Here is a 22,231-nt window from a genome sequence, read left to right as displayed (position 1 = left end):
AAAGATATACAATAATTTTAATGGAAAATTGTGCGAAGGACGAGAAGAGACAGTTTGCAAAAAAAGGAAAATACAAGCGGCTTTTTAAACCTATGAAAAGATGCACTATCTCACTTTTCATAAGAGAAACGCAAATTAATGCTACACTACATTACTGTGGACTGACAAATCCAAAAGCTTAGTTACACACTGTACTGGCACAGTTGCGCCAGGGTAACATGCTCTCGTGTACCGGCAGTGGAAATTTAAATTGATACATCCACTGTGGAGGGCAACTGGCCAAATCATAAAAATTGCACATGCATATATCCTTTTTTGCTCTCTGTATGTGGTAGGATAATTCCACTTCTAGACTCTCTCTTACACGTGTAATGTTATAAAATACAAGGCTATTCTCTGTAGTATTGTTGCTAAAAACAAAAGACTAGAAATGACGTATATGTTCATAAATAAACATTCTGACTGGTTTAAAAAATTTTGTTATATTCACACTGCAGGCATAAAAATGAAGATCTTTACTTATAAAGAAAGACCTCCAAGTTACATTAATTGAAACAAAAACAAAAAACACAACAATTACAGTATTCTATTAAGAACAAGGGTGAGAAATGAACATGTATGTTATTTTGCTTTTACATGCACATTATGTGTATGTGAGGCAGAAAACTGGATGGCCAGAGCAAGAGTAACAGAACAGAAGGGAGATTATTCCATACCCATTTGTTTTAATAAGATACATTAAAATATTAAAGACTACAATAAAAAAGGTATTTAAAACTTACTAATTTTATTTTATTTTTTTAAGATTTTATTTATTTATTCATTTGAGAGAGAGAGAGAGAGAGAGAAACAGCATGAGAGGGGATAGGGTCAGAGGGGAAAAGCAGGCTCCCCGCCGAGCCAGGAGCCCGATGCGGGACTCGATCCCAGGACTCCGGGATCATGACCTGAGCCAAAGGCAATCGCTTAACCAACTGAGCCACCCAGGCGCCCCTACTGATTTTATTTTAAACAGAAAGTTAAAAAGCTACTAAATTAGTGATAGCAAAATTAACAAGAAACATACTTTTGTGGCTTCCATTATAATTTTGTTAATCTTCTCTTTATCTAATCCTTCCATTCCGGCTTTATTATCATTAAGTCCCACCCTAAGCAGAAGATCATCTTTGTGATTGCCATTCTTCTCCTTGGTGCTATCCATGGTGTAAACTTAAAGCTTTTTTTATTACCTGAAAAAACACAAAAAATAAACAGTGCTTTTTAAAGCATTCATGGTGAGGAGGTGGGCACTTAAAATGATTTAGAATCAGCCAAACAAGTAAAACATTTAAGAATTTTTAGTCATTGAGAAATTATTATTACTCAGATTTTTAAATTACTATCCCTAGATTATTGTACTTTCAGAGGGAAGAAAGGAATTAACATTTCCTGCAAGTTTTGTGCCAGCTACTATGTTTGGCACTTGACACTTGAGCCTCATACGGTAACCCTGCCCTGAAAGGTAAACGTTATTATCCCCAATATAAAGAGAAAAGAAAGCTGAGTCTTAGAACATGTCTACTGACACAAATTTGCTAATAAGCAACAATATCTGTGTTGGAACCCAGGCCTGAGTCCAAAGTTCATTTCTTTCACATATTAACACACTGTATAGGAAATAAATACAAAATAACACTTCCTCTACTAAACATGATAAGTTCAACAGCATTCATTACTTACTGTATACAGAGTTCCTTTTTTTTTTTTTTTAAGATTTTATTTATTTATTTGACAGAGAGAGACACAGCGAGAGAGGGAACACAAGAAGAGGGAGTGGGAGAGGGAGAAGCAGGCTTCCCGCAGAGCAGGGAGCCCGATGCGGGGCTCGATCCCAGGACCCTGGGACCATGACCTGAGCCGAAGCTGGACACTTAACAACTGAGCCACCCAGGCGCCTCAGAGTTCCATTTTTTAAAGCAGTGGAAAAAATATAGAGAAAATAATAATCTATTCACTTCTAGGAAATTGTTACATTTTATGTTATATCACTTCTAAAGTTAAGAAAAATCATTTTAAATAATAATTCTTTAATATCTTTAAATAGTTCTTTATCGTTTACTTTCACATATATTAGCTTTTAAAAATATTTCTAGTAACCATGCAAGACAGATTTGGTTATTCTCATGCTAGGGAGATAGAAATTGGAGTTTCAGGAAGGTTAAGGGAATTGGCAATCCGAAGTCAGCCAAAGAGCCAAAGAACTGGTGTGAATCCAAGTCTTCTTACTCCAAGCTAATACATCCGCCATAACATCACAGCTGCTTCCAATTTGAGTTCACTTATGCTATAAAGAAACGACCAGGTGAACAGCTGCCATGCATCTAACAACAAATTATGCCAGGGATTTCTTATTTGCATGATTTAGGGAGGGCTCGTTTTTTCTATTTATTCTATGCTGCCTTAAGGAACTTTTCTTTTTCTTTCTTTTTTTTTTTTTTTGGTTGACATCCATCACCACACATAGTTATACAATTTCTTTTCTTGTGATGAGAACTTTTAAGATCTAATCTTAGCAACTTCCAAATATATGATACAGCATTAACTATAGTCACCATCCTATAATTATACCCCCATGAGTTATTTATTTTATAGCTGGAAGTTTGTACCTTTTGACCACCTTTACCCACTTCAACTACCCCAACCCCACCTCTAGCAATCTGTTCTCTGCATCTATGAGTTCAGGTTGTTGTTGTTTGATTCTACTTATGAGACAAATAAATCAGAAGGACTGGGAGTAGGAACCAGTTATCAGTATTTTTTAAGGAATGCTCAGGTTATTCTAACGTGCCCAAAATATAGGACCACGTGGTGCTATAGTTTCCCAGTGCCCAAGAGAATATAAGCTAGTTTTCTCTTTTTATCATATGACTTTTCTCTTCAACTATCACATTCAGCCTAATATCATCCTATATTTTGTGTTATGCTTTAGTAGCCCAATTACTTACCATTTTCTAATAAAACTGGTGAATGTAATTCATTCATATTTTCCCCAAACCAACACCACTGAAGAGTGAAGATGCTGAATGCAGACATACTACATTTAAGTTGCCTTGTCCTTTATTTTTTTAAAAGAGTTATTTACTTGAGAGAGAACACGAGCGGGAGGGGCCAAGGGAGAGGGAGAGATAATCTCAGGCTGACTCTGCGCTCAGCACCAGAGTCCATCTCAGGGCTCTGAGACCCTGAGATCATGACCTAAGTTGAAATCAAGAGTCAGATGCTCAACCGACTGTGCCACCTAGGCGCCCTAAGCTGCCTTGTCCTTTAAGTGATGAAATGTATGAAAGGAAAAGAAACATTTATTGAATACCTACTACTGCATAAAGAATATTTTAGTTAGCCCAAAAACTCTGAGAAGAATTGCTTTTGGCCCCTAATTGGGTCAGAAGAACTGGGTTATTACCAGCAATGCTGGTACCAGGCAAAGCTGTGGTAGGTAAAGTTAGTTTTCAGCTACCTTCTGTCTTGTTGATGCCCAATTACCAGACCATTTATGTCTAGTTTCATGAGGATAAGTTTACTATTCTCTACATACTAATGACTTCCAAGTTTATAGCTACAGTCCAAATGCCCATCTGGCATCCTAAATTTAACATATCCAAAACTGATCTTGTCATCTACCTCCATCCCTCAAACCAGTTCCACTTGGATGCAGCCTTGAGCCTCATCTCAGTTGATGGCAACTCCATTCCCTTCCAGTTGCTCATGTAAATAACCTTGTCGTCATTCTTGAGCTCCCTCTTTCTCATACACCCCACATCCAAATGGCCAGCAAATCCTATGGACTCTGCTTTCAAAATGTACCCTGAATTTAACCTATTGTGTATTGTCATTGCTTTCACTCTAGTCTGAACCACCATTATCTCTTGCATGGATTAATGCAACAAACTCTTAAATGGTCTGTTTCTGCCCTCCATGTAGTCAATTATCAACACAATAGCCCAACCTGATTCTTCTAAATCACAAATGAGGTCACATCACTCTTCTGCTGAAAACTACAACAGCACCCCAGTCTTACTCCAGAATAAAAGCCAAAGTTCCAACAGAATCTGGATTCCAATTACCTGTTACCTGTCTACCCTCTTACCTAATACTCTCCCCCTTGCTCACTACTCTCCAGGCACACTTGTCTCTTTGCTGTTCCTCAAATCTGGTAAGCACGTTCTAACCTTGAACTCTCTCCTTTAGGGTTCTTCGGCTAGCTATTCTCTTGACTAAACTCCCTTCAAGTCTTTGCTTAAATGTTACTTTCTCAATGAGGATTCACCCTGACCTCCTTATTTAAATTTCAGCCTGATTAACAGCCCCCTCTTCCCAATGCCCCCATGTTTTTCATAGCCCTTAATTTCCTAACATAGCAATATAGGAAATATTGGAAATATAGGTTTGCTTATTATGCTTACTGTCTATCTCTCCGGTGAATATGGAAGCTCCAAGAGGGCAGGGAACTTTGCTTTTTGTTTGTTTTAACTGATGTATCCCAAAAGCCTCAAACAGTACTTGGCACAAAGTAGGTGCTCAATAAATAATTTGTTGGATGACTGAACTCAGTTTATATCATTTTTTCATTCTTTTATTCACATAGCAAGGTTACACAGTTATGTTAAAAGATTGTGACAGGGGCGCCTGGGTGGTTCAGTCGTTGGGCGTCTGCCTTCGGCTCAGGTCATGATCCCAGGGTCCTGGGATCGAGTCCCGCATCGGGCTCCCTGCTCCGCGGGAAGCCTGCTTCTCCCTCTCCCACTCCCCCTGCTTGTGTTCTTTCTCTTGCTGTCTCACTCTGTCAAATACATAAATAAAATCTTTAAAAAAAAAAAAAAAGATTGTGACAAAAACCACTTTTCTGAAGTTAGTAATTTTTAAATACTTGTAGTTTTTCCTCATTTCAACATTAAATATGTAAAGATATATGAGCTAAACTATCTTTGATTTTATAAATCTTACTTTCCTAAGATATTTGATAGTTAAAATGATTAAAGCTTTTGGGACTTGTGTTTTGATTTTCATGTTAGAATGCTTGCTAGGTTCCATTAATATTCAAAGGATTCTAGCTTATATTTATTCTTTGGGAAATTAAATTGCCTTGTTTAATTTCTTTGATTAAATACATTCCAATTATACCTAAATCTACAAAAAATTATTGGACAAAGTTAATAAAACATACTAAGTTTTAGTATACTTGAATTCCTATGAGTTCCTTTTAGTACTATCATTTATGTCTCTGTGGTGAACCTGCTTTTGTTTTTATTGGTTAGTATTTCTGTTATTTTCAAATTTCTAGAATCTCTCATTTGTCCTAGTTATCTCTATTCTCCCCATTAGTTCTGACTAAATTTCTTTAGAAATCCATAAGTTGAAAGGGAGAGCTAGCTCCCAGCAGAGATGATCACATAATATTCACAAAAGATGCACAGAAGATTATCACAAAGTATTTTCCATATTTTTCTGGGAAGTGAGATTTAATACTACTTTAAATGGCTTTGTGAGGGAAGTAGGTAAGTGCCTAGTGGCATCTGGGATATAATAAACTCTCAATCAATAGTTATTATTAAAGTTAAGCCAAATTTCCAGAGCTGTGATAATCACTAATCTGACTTTCCTTACTTCTCTCTCTTCAAGATAACAGAGACTGTGGAAGGAAAAAAGGTTCACTGTAAGCATCCTCAAGAAAAAGCCAAAGTTCATGGATCATATAGATGAATTTTGTTTTGCTCCCCAAAAAACTATTTGTACTATGATTATGAAAAAGAAAATAAAACATTTTTATAGCTTGATACTACAAAGACAGTCTGTTTCACTTCAACTCAGAGCACAAATCGTTATACACAACGCAAAGGAAAGAACTTGGGTTCTTGTGGTTTAGTATATTGGTTTAAAAGTACATTTTCTCTGAAAATATTCAAGTTCTTCCCAGTCTGATTCTACCACTAACTATTCAGGTTACCACTTAAAAAAATATAAGGCCAACCTTTGTTTTTAGTGGTAGTAAGGATGGAAAATTAGATTTTTTTTTTTTAAAGATTTTATTTATTTATTTGAGAGAGAGAGAATGAGAGACAGAGAGCATGAGAGGGAGGAGGGTCAGAGGGAGAAGCAGACTCCCCACCGAGCAGGGAGCCCGATGCGGGACTCGATCCAGGGACTCGATCCAGGGACTCGATCCAGGAACTCCAGGATCATGACCTGAGCCGAAAGCAGTCGCTTAACCAACTGAGCCACCCAGGCGCCCCTGGAAAATTAGATTTTTAAGCAGGAGTTCTGAGGAAGAAGTTTTGAGTGGCAGGATTTCTCCTACCTATAAAAAGCTCACAAAACTATGTAAACAATACCACAAGTGATTAGCACATTGACCAAAGTCACCTGGAATTAATCTACCAGAAAATATGCAAAACATACTAAGGATAGTAAGAGAGATAAAGGAGAGAAGATAGAGAGGAAGGGTGGGGGGAAAGAGGACAAGGATAGAAAACTAAACTACATTAAGTTCCTAGGTGGAGCTTGCTTCCTATTTCTAACACATACAAATAACCAAACCCAAAAATTCTTCCAGAAAAACCTGTATATTTCTTAAGAACAAATATTATTTTTAATCCTCTAAATGCTCAAATATTTAACAGGTTTGTTTGAACAGATTAAACAAAACTTCAGGCTGTGATTAAATGTTTTTACTATCTACATTTAAATTCCATGAATTAAGAATATTACCCTAGTTTTAAAGTAATTTCCCACTTAATGCCTGACTAAAAAATTCCTTTTTCATTTTCATTTATTGTAAAAATATTTTTAAATTTTTCAAGAAAATAAAAATCACAACCCCCAAATTTTAACAGATTATTTTCTATGTTCCTCTCCAATTATTTTACACACACCTATGTGAACACCTGTACTCAAACTACATGCACACAATTTTTATATGATGGGAATGAGGGCATGGATGCAACTTTGTATTTCTGGCTTTAGTTTTTAATATCTTTGCAAAATGAGATAAACAAAAAATTCAGAACTATTTCAGAATGATTTGAAAGATTTTAAATGTATATGCATCACCAAGAGAAATAATAGAAATAATGTAACTCGGTGGCACTTGGGTGGCTTAGTCGTTAAGCATCTGCCTTCAGCTCAGGTCATGATCCCAGGGTCCTGGGATCGAGCCCCACATCGGGCTCCCCGCTCTGCAGGAAGCCTGCTTCTCCCTCTCCCACTCCCCCTGCTTATATTCCCTCTCTTGCTGTGTCTCTCTATGTCAAACAAATAAACAAAATCTTTACAAAAAAAAAAAAAGAAAGAAAGAATGTAACTCTACAGATCCCAAACCATGGGGATGTATGCTAAAAGAAAACACAAGTTTTCACCGAGGACATAAAGCGTTTGAGAGAACTATGCATGTACTCTCTTCGATTGCCTTTTTCCTTCCTGAGCTTTCTATTCATTTAATTTATTCCAATGAAGAAGAATGGGACAGAAGGCTGTTAAAAAGCCTACACTCTAACTAATCCTACAGACATATAAAATTCACTTTTATATAATAAATAATTGAAGTTATCTGCTTCTTTAGTAGAGAATGAAAAATATCCTGATACAAAACACATTAACTAAAGTGTCAATTCAATGGTAAATTCTCCAAAGCTCAGTGTATAAGTTGAGTTGCATATTTGGTAAAGTCTTCCAGAATCTCTAACAAAGAAGACTTTGTTTACACTCAGAAATAAGGGCACTCAGGACCTTTAACAATTGTGAAAAATTAACTTTATATCTTATAGAAGTTGACTGTTTCTGAGGACATTGATTCATTAACACGAAGGAAGTATACCAAGAGGTTCTCTCTTTGGGTATTAGATCAAGTCAGCAAAAATATTTCCTTACATAGAACTGATACTGTACAGACTAATGTAGTTTTAGTTGAGGTATACGGTAAAATGCATAAATTTTAAGGGACAGTTGAAAATGTATGTTCTTAGAAAAGGAGAAAACGGTTCTCCTATAGTACCTTTTTTGGTACTGTAATGGATTTTTTAACTTCTACAATCTCTAGTGTTACTTTTAATATAAAATTACATATGAAGCCAGGATAATAGGTGGGGTTACACTACTAATAAGAAATTGAGCTATTATACTATTTATCACTATACTATATCCCACATTATTGGAAGGATAGTATTTAATAACAAAGTTGTACATGATATTATTTTATTTTCCTATCCTGGAAAAATGATCCTTTCAATTATCCCCTCTGCTACATTGTTCTAGTATTTTCTTGATATTGTTCATGATATTATTTCTTGATCCAGTGCTGCTGATTTCTTAGGTTTCCTAGAGCTAGTCTACTGCAGGAGTTTATTTTTTTATTTATTTATTTTTAAAGATTTATTTATTCATTTGAGAGAGAGAAAGAGCATGCACACAGGCAGGAGGGGCAGAAGGAGAGGGAGAGAAGCCTCAAGCAGAGCGTGGAGCCCAAGGCAGGCCTCTATCCCAGGACCCTGAGATCATGACCTGAGCTGAAACCAAGAGTCGGATGCTCAACTGACAGAGGCACCCAGGTGCCCCTCAGAGTAAGATTTTAAATTATATCCAGAACATTCCCAAAATAATCTATAGAACTCTACTTTAGGACAGGTATATTTTTAAAAAGTAAATATATGCTAAATGTTTATGTTAACAGATAATTTTAACCCTTAATCTAAAAACGCACTTGTATTATATAATCTTAACAGGTAAGCAAGATGCATCTCTGTCTCTGGAGGACACCATAATTTTATTTAAAAAAGGAAAATGAATCCCATGCCATGGTTTCCTTCTGGAATTTTTTTTTCTTCCTAATCTAGTAATTGTTGGAAATGTTTTTCTCTTCCTGACCAGGCCTCAAAGGGTAGGAGTCAAAGTAGACACTGAAATCCATTTATTTCAGCAGAGATTAGAACCATATAGCTTGTTACCTCCTTTACTCAAAGTCTTGAAGCTAAGAATAATAGCAACCTAGTTTTGGGATTTAAAATCTGGCTTCTCACTATATGACTATAATTTTTAAAAGGTTAAAATAAAATATTCATCATTATTACAGTTAAGAGCTTCAATTCCTCAGATTTCAGAATTTTAAACCATAATGGCTTTAGCATATTTGCAAAACCTCCTAAGTTAATATTTTTGCCAAAACCACTTACCTAATGCCAATAAATTATTACAGTTCATTCTGACCCTCTTATTTAATCTGCACATAGTATAGCATTATGAAAACTGGTCAAATGTTGACAGTAGCTTCCAGCATAAGGATTATTCATTTCTGGAGTGCCTCGGTGGCTCAGATGGTTAAGCATCTACCTTCAGCTCAGCTCATGATCCTGGGGTCCTGGGATCAAGCCCCTTTGGGGGGGTCCCTGCTCAGCGGGGAGCCTGCTTCTCCCTCTCCTCCCCGTTTGTGCTCTCTCTCGCTATCTCTGTCTCTCTCTCAAAAAATAAATAAAATCTTTTTTAAAAAAGAATTATTCATTTCTATACTGCCAAATATACTAAGAAACAAAATTTAATCTACAAATGAAATATGCATTTTTTTTTTTTTTAAAGATTTTATTTGATAGAGAGAGACAAAGCAAGAGAAGGAACTCAAGCAGGGGGAGTGGGAGAGGGAGAAGCAGGCTTCCTGCTGAGCAGGAAGCCCAATGCAGGGCTCAATCCCAGGACCCCGGGATCATGACCTGAGCTGAAGGCAGATGCCTAACAACTGAGCCACCCAGACGCCCCTATGCATTTCTCTTTTTAAAACAGATTTTATTTATTTATTTGAGAGAGTGAGCAAGAGAGAGAACACAAACAGGGGGAGTGGCAGAGGCAGAGGGAGAAGCAGGCTCCCCACTCAGTAGGGAGCCCGATGCAGAACTCGATCTCAGGACCCCGGGATCATGACCTGAGCTGAAGGCAGACACTTAACCGACTGAGCCACCCAGGTGCCCCATATAAATGAAATATGCATTTCTTAATACTACTAAGATAATTACCTTTAAAAGTACTTCATAGATGGTAGGAAAATGAAGAAAAAGTTACAACAAATGAATATCATAATATGTAATTAAGTGATCACTTTTTACAAATAGAAGAAGCAGAAGCAGGAGTGATGGGATGTCACACATGAAAATGAGTTATAAAAGAATGTGACTTCCATCTTAGATGTTCTCATTCTTAAGTTGAATTACTCAGTCTGGGGAAACCAGCTGCTATGTGAGGCAGCCCTGACAGAAGGTCCATGTGAGTGAGTTTGGAAGCAGATCTTCTTCCAGTCCAGTCTTCAGATAAGACTGCAGCCCTAGATAACACCTTGACTGCAACCTCATGATCCAGAGAAACTCAATTAAGCCATGCTGGGATGCTTGATCCACCAAAACTGTTAGATAATAAATTTATAGCTTACTTTCAAATTCTGTAATTATCTCATTATGGATCAGCACTGTACACAGACCAAAGTTTGAGTAACACTGCTATAAAACAGTTGTAGCCTAAAGATTATTAATGTCTTCATTTAAATAAAGGTGAAAAATTTAAATATACTAATAATCAACCTGAATAACTTTTATGCCGAATGCCTTTTCCCACTAGAATTTGTGCAAGAAAAAACTAAGGCAAGTGTTTTTTTGTAGTATCTAATACAACTAAAATATAAATTTCAAGAGGGCAAAACCTGGTATAGTGCTAGGCCACTGAGCTTGTTACTTAATAAATGTTGAATGAATGAATGATGGGCAGATTAATATACAGAACATAATAAAATTAATGGTAACACCTCAGTGAAGTCTTTTTAAATGAAGTAACTATAAAAAGTAACATTTGGATCTTACATGTATATTACATGTATTTTTTACATGTATATTTCTATTTAATTTTCCTAAGAGATGAGGAAACCAAGGTGTGAAGACTTAGATGTACCTTAGATAAGTTAACAATTGGTGGATTTGAGACTGTATTTCAGGCCTAGCTTCAAAACCTTCATGTTTAGTCATTACATGATAAATACAAAGAAGGTAAAACAGAAAATTATTGGGCGCCTGGGTGGCTCAGTTGGTTAAGCGACTGCCTTCGGCTCAGGTCATGATCCTGGAGTCCCTGGATCAAGTCCTGCATCGGGCTCCCTGCTCGGCGGGGAGTCTGCTTCTCCCTCTGACCCTCCTCCCTCTCATGCTCTCTGTCTCTCATTCTCTCTGTCTCAAATAAATAAATAAAATCTTTAAAAAAAAAAAAAGAAAATTATTGACATCTTATCAAAAAGGAACAGTGGTTTTTTTTGTAGATTTCATGGAATGTGAAAGGGGTATAAATGATACATAAAATCATTTATAACTGTAATATAAAACAAAATTTATGGCTTAAACTTACTTTTAGATGACATCATGATTTTAAAAACTCTCTAAAAGCCTAAGAAGTCTCTAAATGAAGAATATGAAATAATGACAAGGAAACTAAAATAAAATTATTAAGATATGATGTTCCATTCAGACTTTACTAAAATATATTTAGGAATCAACTGCAGACCTTTCTAGTGATCCAAAGGGTAATATATTCAATAATCATGGCATCTAAAACAAACAGTTCTCTTCTACCAGGGACTGCCTTATGTAATAATACCAATAAAAATCAATTATCTAAAAAAGCCCCACATTTCTGCCTAAGGCAACACAAAATAAAGGGAAAACATTATTCATAAAAAGAACGAATTTTCTCTGAAAATGAGAGCTTCCTAAATCTGGTCTCTGTACAAGTCAAAGTAGCAGCAAAAGTGATTTCCCGTTTACAATATTGTCAGTGGTTTCTTCCTTTTTCAAGATATATCCAACCTCTCTAAAGCTGGGGGGGGTGGCGGGAAGATGAAAATAAAAAGCATGAAATTCCATAAAGGTTGGCCATACTTGCTAAAAATACATATGAATAAATGATATTATTTTCAAACAGCTTACATATGCTAAGCAGGTATTAAGTGTTTAAAAAGTATTCTCACATTTGTTCCTCATGATTACTCACTACTTTATATATTATCTCACTAAAGTATATACTGGTAAAATACATAAGGAAATTGAACCTTGTAGAATTTATGTAATTCACCAGAGGTGTCCAAGCTGAAATTCAAATCCAAAATTCTGTCTCCGGAGCCCACATTCTTAAACAGTATGCTAAATATTTAATTAAGATGACAGCAGGTTTATTTTACTTTTTTATTCTTGAAAGATATTTTCATCAGATATAAAGTTGACAGGTCTTTTTCTTTCAGTACTTTAAAGATGTAGCTCGTTTTCTAGCCTCCATTATGTTAAGATCATGATAGTTCATACTGTTGTTCCCTGTATGTGATGTGTCATTTCTTTCTTTCTTTTTTTTTTTTTTAAAGATTTTATTTATTTATTTGAGAGAGAGAGAATGAGAGAGAGCAAGCACATGAGAGGGGGGAGGGTCAGAGGGAGAAGCAGACTCCCTGCCGAGCAGGGAGCCCGATGCGGGACTCGATCCAGGGACTCCAGGATCATGACCTGAGCCGAAGGCAGTCGCTTAACCAACTGAGCCACCCAGGCGCCCGATGTGTCATTTCTTTCTGACTGTTTTCAAGTTTTCTCTTCATTTTTGGTTTTCATCAGTTTGGCTATGATGTGCCCAGGCACCATCCCCCCCCTTCAAAAGACAGAGCTACTCCAGGTTCCTGTATTTTCCATGAACACTTTCCCTTACTCCTGCTTCCTCTTCATCTGTCCTTTTAAAGATCTGAAGGTTTTCTCTGTCCCTTGACATACAGCAGCAGTGCCTTCCTCATCCTCTCCCATCCCATATTGCATATATTTACATTTTTTCCCTAAAATTACCCCCAGGGAGGAAGAGAAAAAAATGCTTCCCGAGACTTAAAAATATCCCCACCCTTTTGTTAAGAAGGTGACTAACAAAATCTGTTTAAATTATGTACCTGTTTAACTTCTGTCTGCAGTATCATATACTAATCTTAATCACAAAATAGTTTGGGTTTCATCCCATTAAAAAACTAGCAATAATCACTAGAAAGAAGCAAAGGTCTTTTTAGAAAAGGCCTTCGTCTCTGGAATTTATTAGCATTTTTTCATAGATTTTCACATGTCTGCTTGCGGGCAAAAAAAAATATTTCTACATGTAGGGCATGGATCCCCTTGACTGCACTTTGGTTTTTGATAATTCTCTCAGATCATGATTTATAAAGTGTGGTTCTACTGTGAAATGCTTGCTATTGTGGGATCCCATGATAGCCATGCTTTTCTTATGTAAAAAACTAAAAAATTCTGTTAATATTTTAGGTATTGCCAACTATTCTCAATGGGCAAATATATACTTTATAAAAGATTTTTTATATATCTACTTTTATACATCTATTTTTTAAAGCAAAAATTTCACTGGATTGGGTAAAGATAAATGAACTAGTAGTATATCAATATGTACTTTGATCTTTAAGACAAATGCCTTATTTGGTCAAATTATTATTATTTTGGAATTACAATGGCTAACCCTTTTACTTGAGATAGAAGGAAATCCAAACTAGTTTGTGTTTGGTTATAAAAAAAGATTAAGGAACATAGTTAAATTAACCTTTGGCATAAAAGGATCTATTAGACCCACTTTTAGTTTCTTCTTTGAGCAACTTTACTGTAAGCACAGATATTTCATATTGTATTTTTTCTTAGAAATCTTCCAAAGAACAAAATATTAAATTTTTAACAGAATAAAATTCACTCTATCTTGCAACTTCTATATGGATTTGATCCCTTTATAAATGAAACATACATTATGGTATCTTAGGGATCTTACTTTCCTGTATCTTGAATATTTTGCTATTTCATTATCCTAGGAATTATTAATCATTATTCATCATTTATGCTAAAAGATAAAATCATAAGAAAGTGAAATCATGGAATCACCAGAAAGATGACCTGGTAGTGAAATAAATCATCATTATTATATCATCCTTCAGTTTTCTAATTGTGTTGCCCAAAGTATTACATCTTTGAAGGAAAGTAGAAGAGAAGTATAGAGAAACCATTTTTGCAGGGGGGTGGGTTTTGGTAGCTTTCACTGATAAAGGCTTTTAATGAAAGCTAACTATAGTTGAAAGTTCTGAATTTTTCATTTTCTGCCCATACTGGCAAAGAGAAGAAAACTGACAGAAGAGTTTCACAATTATTAGACAAATAGGAAGATGAATGTAAAGAAACTAACAGCACTCTTGACTATAATGATGGTGAAATTGATCTTACAAGCAAAATCTCAGAGTATGAATTTTCAGATGATTCAAATAGATATCTTCTCAAACTTAAGAATCAATGAGTAAACAACGAATTTTTAAGAAAAGCTAATATGGCATTCCCATCCAGTTAGTCACTCAACAGGAAGGACTTCATCACAGAGTATTTTGCAACAAGAACTTGGAACATCCCAAGGACATATGACATTGCCTTTTATCTTTTATGATATTTATGCACTAAAAGTTACTTAATATGGATTGTAAGTCAACAAATGTCTAAGGCAGATGCGTATATAAAGGGGAAAGGAAGGAAACATGATGTAGAAATGAAAACCTTATTAGACTTGTACTTCTAAGTGGTGTTTGTAAATATAAAAATGAAAATATTTTACAATTATGGAGGGAAAAAAATGGATGTCTTCTCTCTAACAAGATTATGAGATGTCAAGGTTTTCAATGTTACAGCGTTTTGATGTTACAAGCGCAAGATAAAGAACCAGACATAATGATAAGCTAGAATTTATTAAAGATGCATATTATATCTGGAATCTTTATTTATAGGATGGAAAGATCAAGGATCATGCATAAAAGTTGATGAGCAGCTACTTGCTTTCAAAGGACATTCATTACTCATTTCAGGAAAATATAGAATAAAAATTTGTTTTTGTCTGTTAAAATTATTTTTATTTGAACAGAAATTAACAGAATTTTATTCTGTTAAAAATTATTGCAATTCCTAATAAAGTTATTGTTCACCATCCCTTATTTGTTACTTCTCAAGGTTATTCATAAAATTACTCAAAAATATAAAAAATAAAATGCTGATAGATACCAATGACATTTTTTCCTGAGAAATACTCTTATGCCAAGAGTTAAATCGATACATAATTCCTTTATCAACATTAGATAAAAGAATAATTGCAAAAGAAATCACTTAAATTATCTATAGATAATTAAAACAGACTTGGTAGCACATCCCTTTAGTTATCATAGAAAAACACTGTAAACTGCCTAAATAATATACTACTGCAGCTTAAAAATGTATGTGGATGAATTTTCTTCAAAAGAAAAATTTCAAACTAAAGAAAAACTATACAACATACCCAGAATGTAATCAGGCTCTAACAGATTCTCAAATGTTTAATCATTTCAGGATAATAGTTGTCTTTGTTTTTGTTTTTTGAGTCTAAAATCAATTTCATGTATATTGAAAGTACATATTATAAGTCTCTGAGTTTCAAAGGCTTTTTTTTTTTTTTTAAGATTTTATTTATTTGACAGAGAGAGACACAGCGAGAGAGGAAACACAAGCAGGGAGGGAGTGGGGGAGGGAGAAGCAGGCTTCCCACGGAGCAGGGAGCCCGATGTGGGACTCGATCCCAGGACTATGGGATCATGACCTGAGCCGAAGGCAGACACTTAAGGACTGAGCCACCCAGGCGGCCCTGAGTTTCAAAGTCTTAACTAGACTATTAATTAGCTATGACTTTGGGCAATTCATTTAACTTCTTTGAACTTTAATTTCTTTGTATGTAAAATAAGGATGTCTATTTTGCAGGAGTTTTGTGAAGAGTGAATACTAAATATAATAAACCTAAAACAATGTTTAACATTGAGTAGGTTCTTAACAAATGATACTTATTCCTTACAAAAAGCCATGCTGGAATTTGGTTCTTTAGTCTCTCATTAATTTTAACCTGTTAGTGATTTTTTTCCTGAGCCTTGTGAATTGTAGTTCCTACAGCTTCCCTTTAATCATCAACCACATAAACTTACTCCATTCATCCTTAAATACTTACGGAACACTTACTATGTGACAGACAATTTATATCTTTACTTGTCCTTTAATAATGCTGTCACTGTTAAAAACATATCAATGTCTTTATACACTTAATTATTGCCTGTATTCCTAGACAGTAAAATGCTAGATAGCAATGAATCTATGAAATGTGTGGTATATATCTCCTATTTTTATAGCACCCCAATCAGGACAATTACATAGCAAGTCTTAATAAATACCTTAAATGAGGATGAAGATAAACTGTATATTCATAAACTGTATCACCATAACAACATGTATAGTTCTACCACAGTATTTTTCAGCTTACTTGACTAAGGAGAAGAGGATCTGAAATTACAGTAAAAGTGAAACAATGAAAGGGCTGGGGAGAAAAACAGGAAGCAAAACACATTTATAAAATGACCATTATGAGGATCCTACCAATATTTAAAAATACCATACTGCTTATATAGTAGGACTTCAACATATTAACAAGTAAATTTCTCAATGTAAGTTAAAGAGATTAAAATTTAGAGACTGAAAAGGTTGAGGGTTAAAAACAGAAAGAGTGTACATGCAGAGAGTGGGTATTAATAGCACTGTTCATCTATTATAGATGTGTACTGTGTACTTTTTAGACAAAAGGATTTTTTACTGTTATAGTGAAATCTATGAAATACCAACTACCCCTGACAAGTTTTTATCCCACAAAACCAGATGTAAATAAAAGATAATGGATTAAAATTTCAATTTTATTCAATAGTAAGAAAGAGTATTTCTGCTTGGAACATGCCTGGCTTGGCTCTCCTCTATACAATAGGAAACATGATCAAAGGGTAGCCCTATATGCCCTTTGAAATTCTGTTTCTGAAATCACTGTCTTACTGCCAAATGTTAGAACTTTCTATGGGATGTGACATTTTCCTAAGTAGCTACATGCAGTGCATTAAGGTATCAATGAGTAGCCCCCCCCACCCCATACAGTTGTCCTTGAGTTAAAGATGTTAAAAATCAATACACAAGGGGGTTGCTAGGGTGGTGGGGGGTTGGAGGGATGGGGTGGCTGGGTGATAGACATGGGGGAGGGTATGTGCTATGGTGAGCACTGTGAATTGTGTAAGACTGTCGAATTACAGACCTGTACCTCTGAAACAAATAATACATTATATGTTAAAAAAAAAAAAAAAAAGATAATAGGAAGGGAAAAATGAAGGGGGAGAAATCGGAGGGGGAGACGAACCATGAGAGACTATGGACTCTGAGAAACAAACTGAGGGTTCTAGAGGGGAGGGGGGGTGGGGGGATGGGTTAGCCTGGTGATGAGTATTAAAGAGGGCACATATTGAATGGAGCACTGGGTGTTATATGCAAACGATGAAACATGGAACCCTACATCAAAAACTAATGATGTAATGTATGGTGATTAACATAACATAATAAAATAAAATTTAAAAAAAATCAATACACAAGGGAATCCAAGACCTATATGCAAAGTCACCTTAGGAATCAGAGTAACAGAATAAGACCTAGCAGTATCAGCATATATAATAATAATTAATGTTAATAAAATAAAAATGTTTTGATCCAAATGGAGTGTGGTTGGTTAGAAAACAGAAGGAAGAAAAAAGAAAGCAAGGAAAGTAATTATTGGCAGTGCCTACTTAAATATCCATCTCCATAACAGGAGTAACCTAACTTAATGCTACTCATCATTTAGAATCATAATTATTCCCCTTGGAGGAAAACAAAAATATGAGATTAACATGTAGGAAGAAGACATCAAGCCTAGATTTGAGACCAGGAAACAAAGAGCAATCACAGAGCCTGAAAAAATGTGAAAGGATTGGGGGCTCCTGGGATACTGAGGCAGGAAACAGGATTGAAGTAAGAATTAAGAATAGCAATAACGGGGCGCCTGGGTGGCTCAGTTGGTTAAGCGACTGCCTTCAGCTCAGGTCATGATCCTGGAGTCTCTGGATCGAGTCCCTGGATCGAGTCCCGCATCGGGCTCCCTGCTCGGCAGGGAGCTTGCTTCTCCCTCTGACCCTCCCCCCTCTCATGTGCTCTCTCTCTCTCATTCTCTCTGTCTCAAATAAATAAATAAAATCTTTAAAAAAAAAAAAAAAGAATAGCAATAACAAAAGCTTCCCTTCTCTATTCCTATGAGTCAATTAAAACAGGATGGAAGATTCCATTACAGATTATTTTTCTCCCAGCTTCTCACTATTTCTCACCTACTCCTTCCTCTGCTTATCCCATCACTGCTGCCAATGACTGCTATGGTAGACAAGGAATACAAGAGGGAAAATATTAACAGACAATAGTAATACACAATACATATAAACAATAGTAATGCAGGGGAAGAGGAGAGATGAGGAGAAAGAAACTAGTAAAGCATATGCAGGAAGGAAAGAGAAATTTCTGCAGCTGTCTGGCTATGGGGACCATTCATATGTAAAGAACGCACATAATCTGGTCAGATTAACTACAAGGTTTTTATCCAACGAGATTTTATGACTAGCTTTTGGTCTTTTTCTTTTTTTCATCAAGTGCAAAAGTTTGTTCTATTACTCAAAAAATCTGATAGATCCTGTGAAAATGCGTTCGGGAAGCCATGAAGGAAGGACTATCATGCACGTACAACTTGTCAAAGCTTGCATAGTCCAGCTGGAAGAAAGGTTTCCCCTTTGTCTAGCAATAGCAAGCTGCCCTCACCAAAAAACAATTCAAGAAATCTGTTCACACTGCTCCTGGGCACTTTAAATTGCCCAAAGGACTATTTGAGCTTTCCTAAATGGTCTCTATTCAGCTACCTCCATCTCATGAATACAAATATGTTTCGGTAATAATTTGCATGTTTTCCCACTGGTTTGAAGCCTTTCCACATAGACAAGCTACTGCTTCTTCAATAACTAAAATCCTATTGGAAAAAATCATCCCTGGGCGCCTGGGTGGCTCAGTTGGTTAAGCGACTGCCTTCGGCTCAGGTCATGATCCTGGAGTCCCTGGATCGAGTCCCGCGTCGGGCTCCCTGCTTGGCAGGGAGCCTGCTTCTCCCTCTGACCCTCCCCCCTCTCATGTGCTCTCTCTCATTCTCTCTCAAATAAATAAATAAATAAAATCTTAAAAAAAAAAAACTCAACTGGCAAAATTTGTGGAAACCCTCCAACTCCCTTGGCCAAAAATATTGCTGATGGTCCTAAATCTCAGATCCAACCCTTTAGAACTCATAAACTTTCACCCTTTGAAATAATTACTGAGTGCTCTATACCTCTAGCTTCCACCTCTTTTGACCTGCACCTAATAAAAGGAGATATATTTCAGTATTGCAAAGGCCGAATTACATCCCCCCAAAATAATCATGCTCTAGTAGGGCAATCTTTTCACAGCACACTCCCAGGAGATGAAGCCCTCCAACACCACACACTGCAACCTGGGGATTTCATTTCTTGGACAAGACATCTCCAAAAAGATTCTCTTAAACCACACTGGAAAGGCCCTTATCAAGTGTTATGGACCATCCTTGGGCCGCTAAACTCCAAGAGTTGACTCCCAGATTCACGTGTCTCATCTAAAGAAAGCTCCAAACCCTGACTGGACCTGCACATCAACTGCTGACCTCAAATTAAAGATTTCCAGGAAATGAAGCATAGGACACTGAAGTAGACAGCTTCCCCAAGATGACAGGATCAGACCCGTATATTCTCTTCTTTTTGCCCTTGGCCTGCAGCCAATGAGAAGCCACCACCACTTCCAACTCTCATTTTCCTCCAATGAACTTTTGTTCAAAATAACCCCTCCCAACTTCCTCCTTTCCTCTATAAAGTGATGCTCTCCTCTGTTCTCTATAGATTTGCCTATGGTTCACCATGGTCTGCTTGTCCGAAATTGCAATTCCTCTGCTATTCTTGAATACACTAGATTTTGCTGGCTGAATCGCTTACCTTTTTCTTTCAGAAAGTTGACGATCCTGTAAAGTTCATTCATAGACACTTGTGTAAACTTGGGGTGCCTACACTAGATATGAATATACCTGTTAAGATCCAAGTTTAACTGAAAACCATTAATTTGGAAGATAAGCATGCCAGATGTTAATCATAGATAGGTGAAATACAATCTGTTTTTGCACCAACACAAGAGATTAAGATACTAAGGGGAGCAATCACCTCGATATTCCTGTATTCACTTTACACAGTGTATCCAGTTTTGTGAATACACTTGTAAGGGTATTTTACAATAATTCTGTATAAGATCACAAAAGATGAAAACATGCAAGTTTCTTGTAGTCCTTTACATTTCTGAAAGTAGTGTTTACATGTTCGGACATGGACATAGATGCATTCACCACCATACAAATGAATATCCATTTTGATATACTTATGCAAATATTCATTTACAAATGCATTTAACAGCACAACAGTTGGGATATATATGATAAAAAGAGTCTGGTTAAACTAATAATGCTATTTGTTAAGTTAGTATTTATTAAATACACATCCAAATTCATATGATTATTAAGGATGAAGCCAGCTAGGATTCATACCCAGGGACTATCTGCTTGCTCACTCTGAACTCACATGAATCACCATAGTGGCAGTTCTTGAACAGGCCTCACAGGAACATTGAAGAGAAGCTAATATGATTGATTAGTATTCAAAACAGGGGGAACAATGCATTTAAAGGGTCAAGTAGTTCTGGTTAAATTGAAAAGGCAGAGAGGCTTGAAGAGTAGCTTTTACATTTTTTAAATTTCTGAACTTCATTTAGGGGATACGCTGAATGTCATAAACACAGTAACAAGTTATAAAAAAAGATCTATCAATTTATATTATTTTGAATAGTTTACATGATAACTTAGTGGAAAGAGATCAGCAAACAAGGACAATCCCTTTTTCTTTAGAATTCCAAATAGCTATTGTTTTTAACTAAAAAGACCTGGGGCAAGGGGCCTACAAAGATCCAGGAGAAGGATTAGATAACAGGGTTAGAAAACAGGGTTTGTCACTGTCAAGTGGTAGGAAAAAAGGTTACCTTCTTTCAAACACTAGTTCAGCTATTAAAGTTACATTTGTACTTTTATTACATTGTTTTCTGTTATAATCTCCTGGAAGGCCGAGCCCTGCCCCCCGCCCCCTTTTTAACTTTTTACTATCTTAAAATCACCCAGTCTTCAGCATAGTATCCTGGATGTTGTATGTTTGTTAAATTATTAACTGAAAGTTAGAATATAATACCAATTATATTGAATGCCTTCTATGTGCTGAGTACTATTCTAGGGACTAAGGATAGAAAAAAGTTATGAAAAAAATGGATGAAAAAAATTTAAAATTCTTGCCTCCATGGAACTCACATTCTAGGGAACAAAATAATATATGCAGCCTAATACATCCATTTAAACATTTATCATGGGATTTTCATGTATGTTAAATGATTTTTTTCTCAGAATGCCCCCTCCCTCAGCCCTATAGCTAGAAACAGACTACTACAGTGAAGCAATTTCCTACTAAGTGGGAACCTCAGAGATGTTAAGTGCTGGTGGTTACAACCACACACAACTTAGAAATGCATAAAAGACAACAGAAAGTTCAATTCCAATATAAATAAATACTATGCTCCTATGATTCTAAATCACATCATGAAGTGGATTTCTCAACAATTCACAATCATTTCCTTAAGATTAATTTCCTTTTAAAACCTAGAGCTCAAAAGAATCAAATATTACATCTAACCATATTAGGTAACCAAAGGGAAAGTAAAACCTAATTGTTACAGTATTCAAAATTCTAAAGATATAATTTAGTAATTCAATAAAGATGAAAACACGCTAAGTGGGTTTCTTCTTTTTTCTCTTTTGAATGACAACCTTGGGATTATGTTAATTAACATGTTGTCAAAGTATTTTCAAAAGCATTATCTCAAGGTTTTATTCATTGTATGGCTTTCAATTATCAATTACTACTTGATTTCACAATGGAAAAACGATCTGTAACTTATATACAACAGATTCAGCATGTATAAGCATCAATCTAGGGGAACGAAAAGGTATCATAGGTACTTCTCAGAGACACTTCCCATCATGCTGTTTTTTCCTGAAGATCCCAGTTAAATTGGCCTTTATAGCTACCAGTTATTTCCGGCCACTGTGCCTTTTCCCTTAGACTCAAAATTTCACTCCTATT

General features: G+C 35.9%; 1 protein-coding gene across 1 annotated transcript in view; it reads right to left on the bottom strand.

Annotated features, from left to right (window-relative positions):
• The window catches only part of POLK (DNA polymerase kappa), a 74,713-nt gene that overhangs the window by 51,191 nt on the left and 1,291 nt on the right, over positions 1–22,231 (bottom strand). The window contains exon 2 of the mRNA XM_064596248.1: positions 1,067–1,229. Coding sequence (XP_064452318.1) covers positions 1,067–1,201 — 135 coding nt within the window. The 5' untranslated portion in view covers positions 1,202–1,229. The remainder of the gene's footprint in view (positions 1–1,066; positions 1,230–22,231) is intronic.

Source organism: Mirounga angustirostris, unplaced genomic scaffold, assembly GCF_029215605.1.
Source record: "Mirounga angustirostris isolate CCGP_5_RB_7025 unplaced genomic scaffold, mMirAng1.0.hap1 SCAF_7, whole genome shotgun sequence".
In the NCBI taxonomy this organism is placed as follows: Eukaryota; Metazoa; Chordata; class Mammalia; order Carnivora; family Phocidae; genus Mirounga; species Mirounga angustirostris.
The sequence above is the reverse complement of the archived record's forward strand: the minus strand, read 5'-3'. Positions and strand labels throughout refer to the sequence as shown.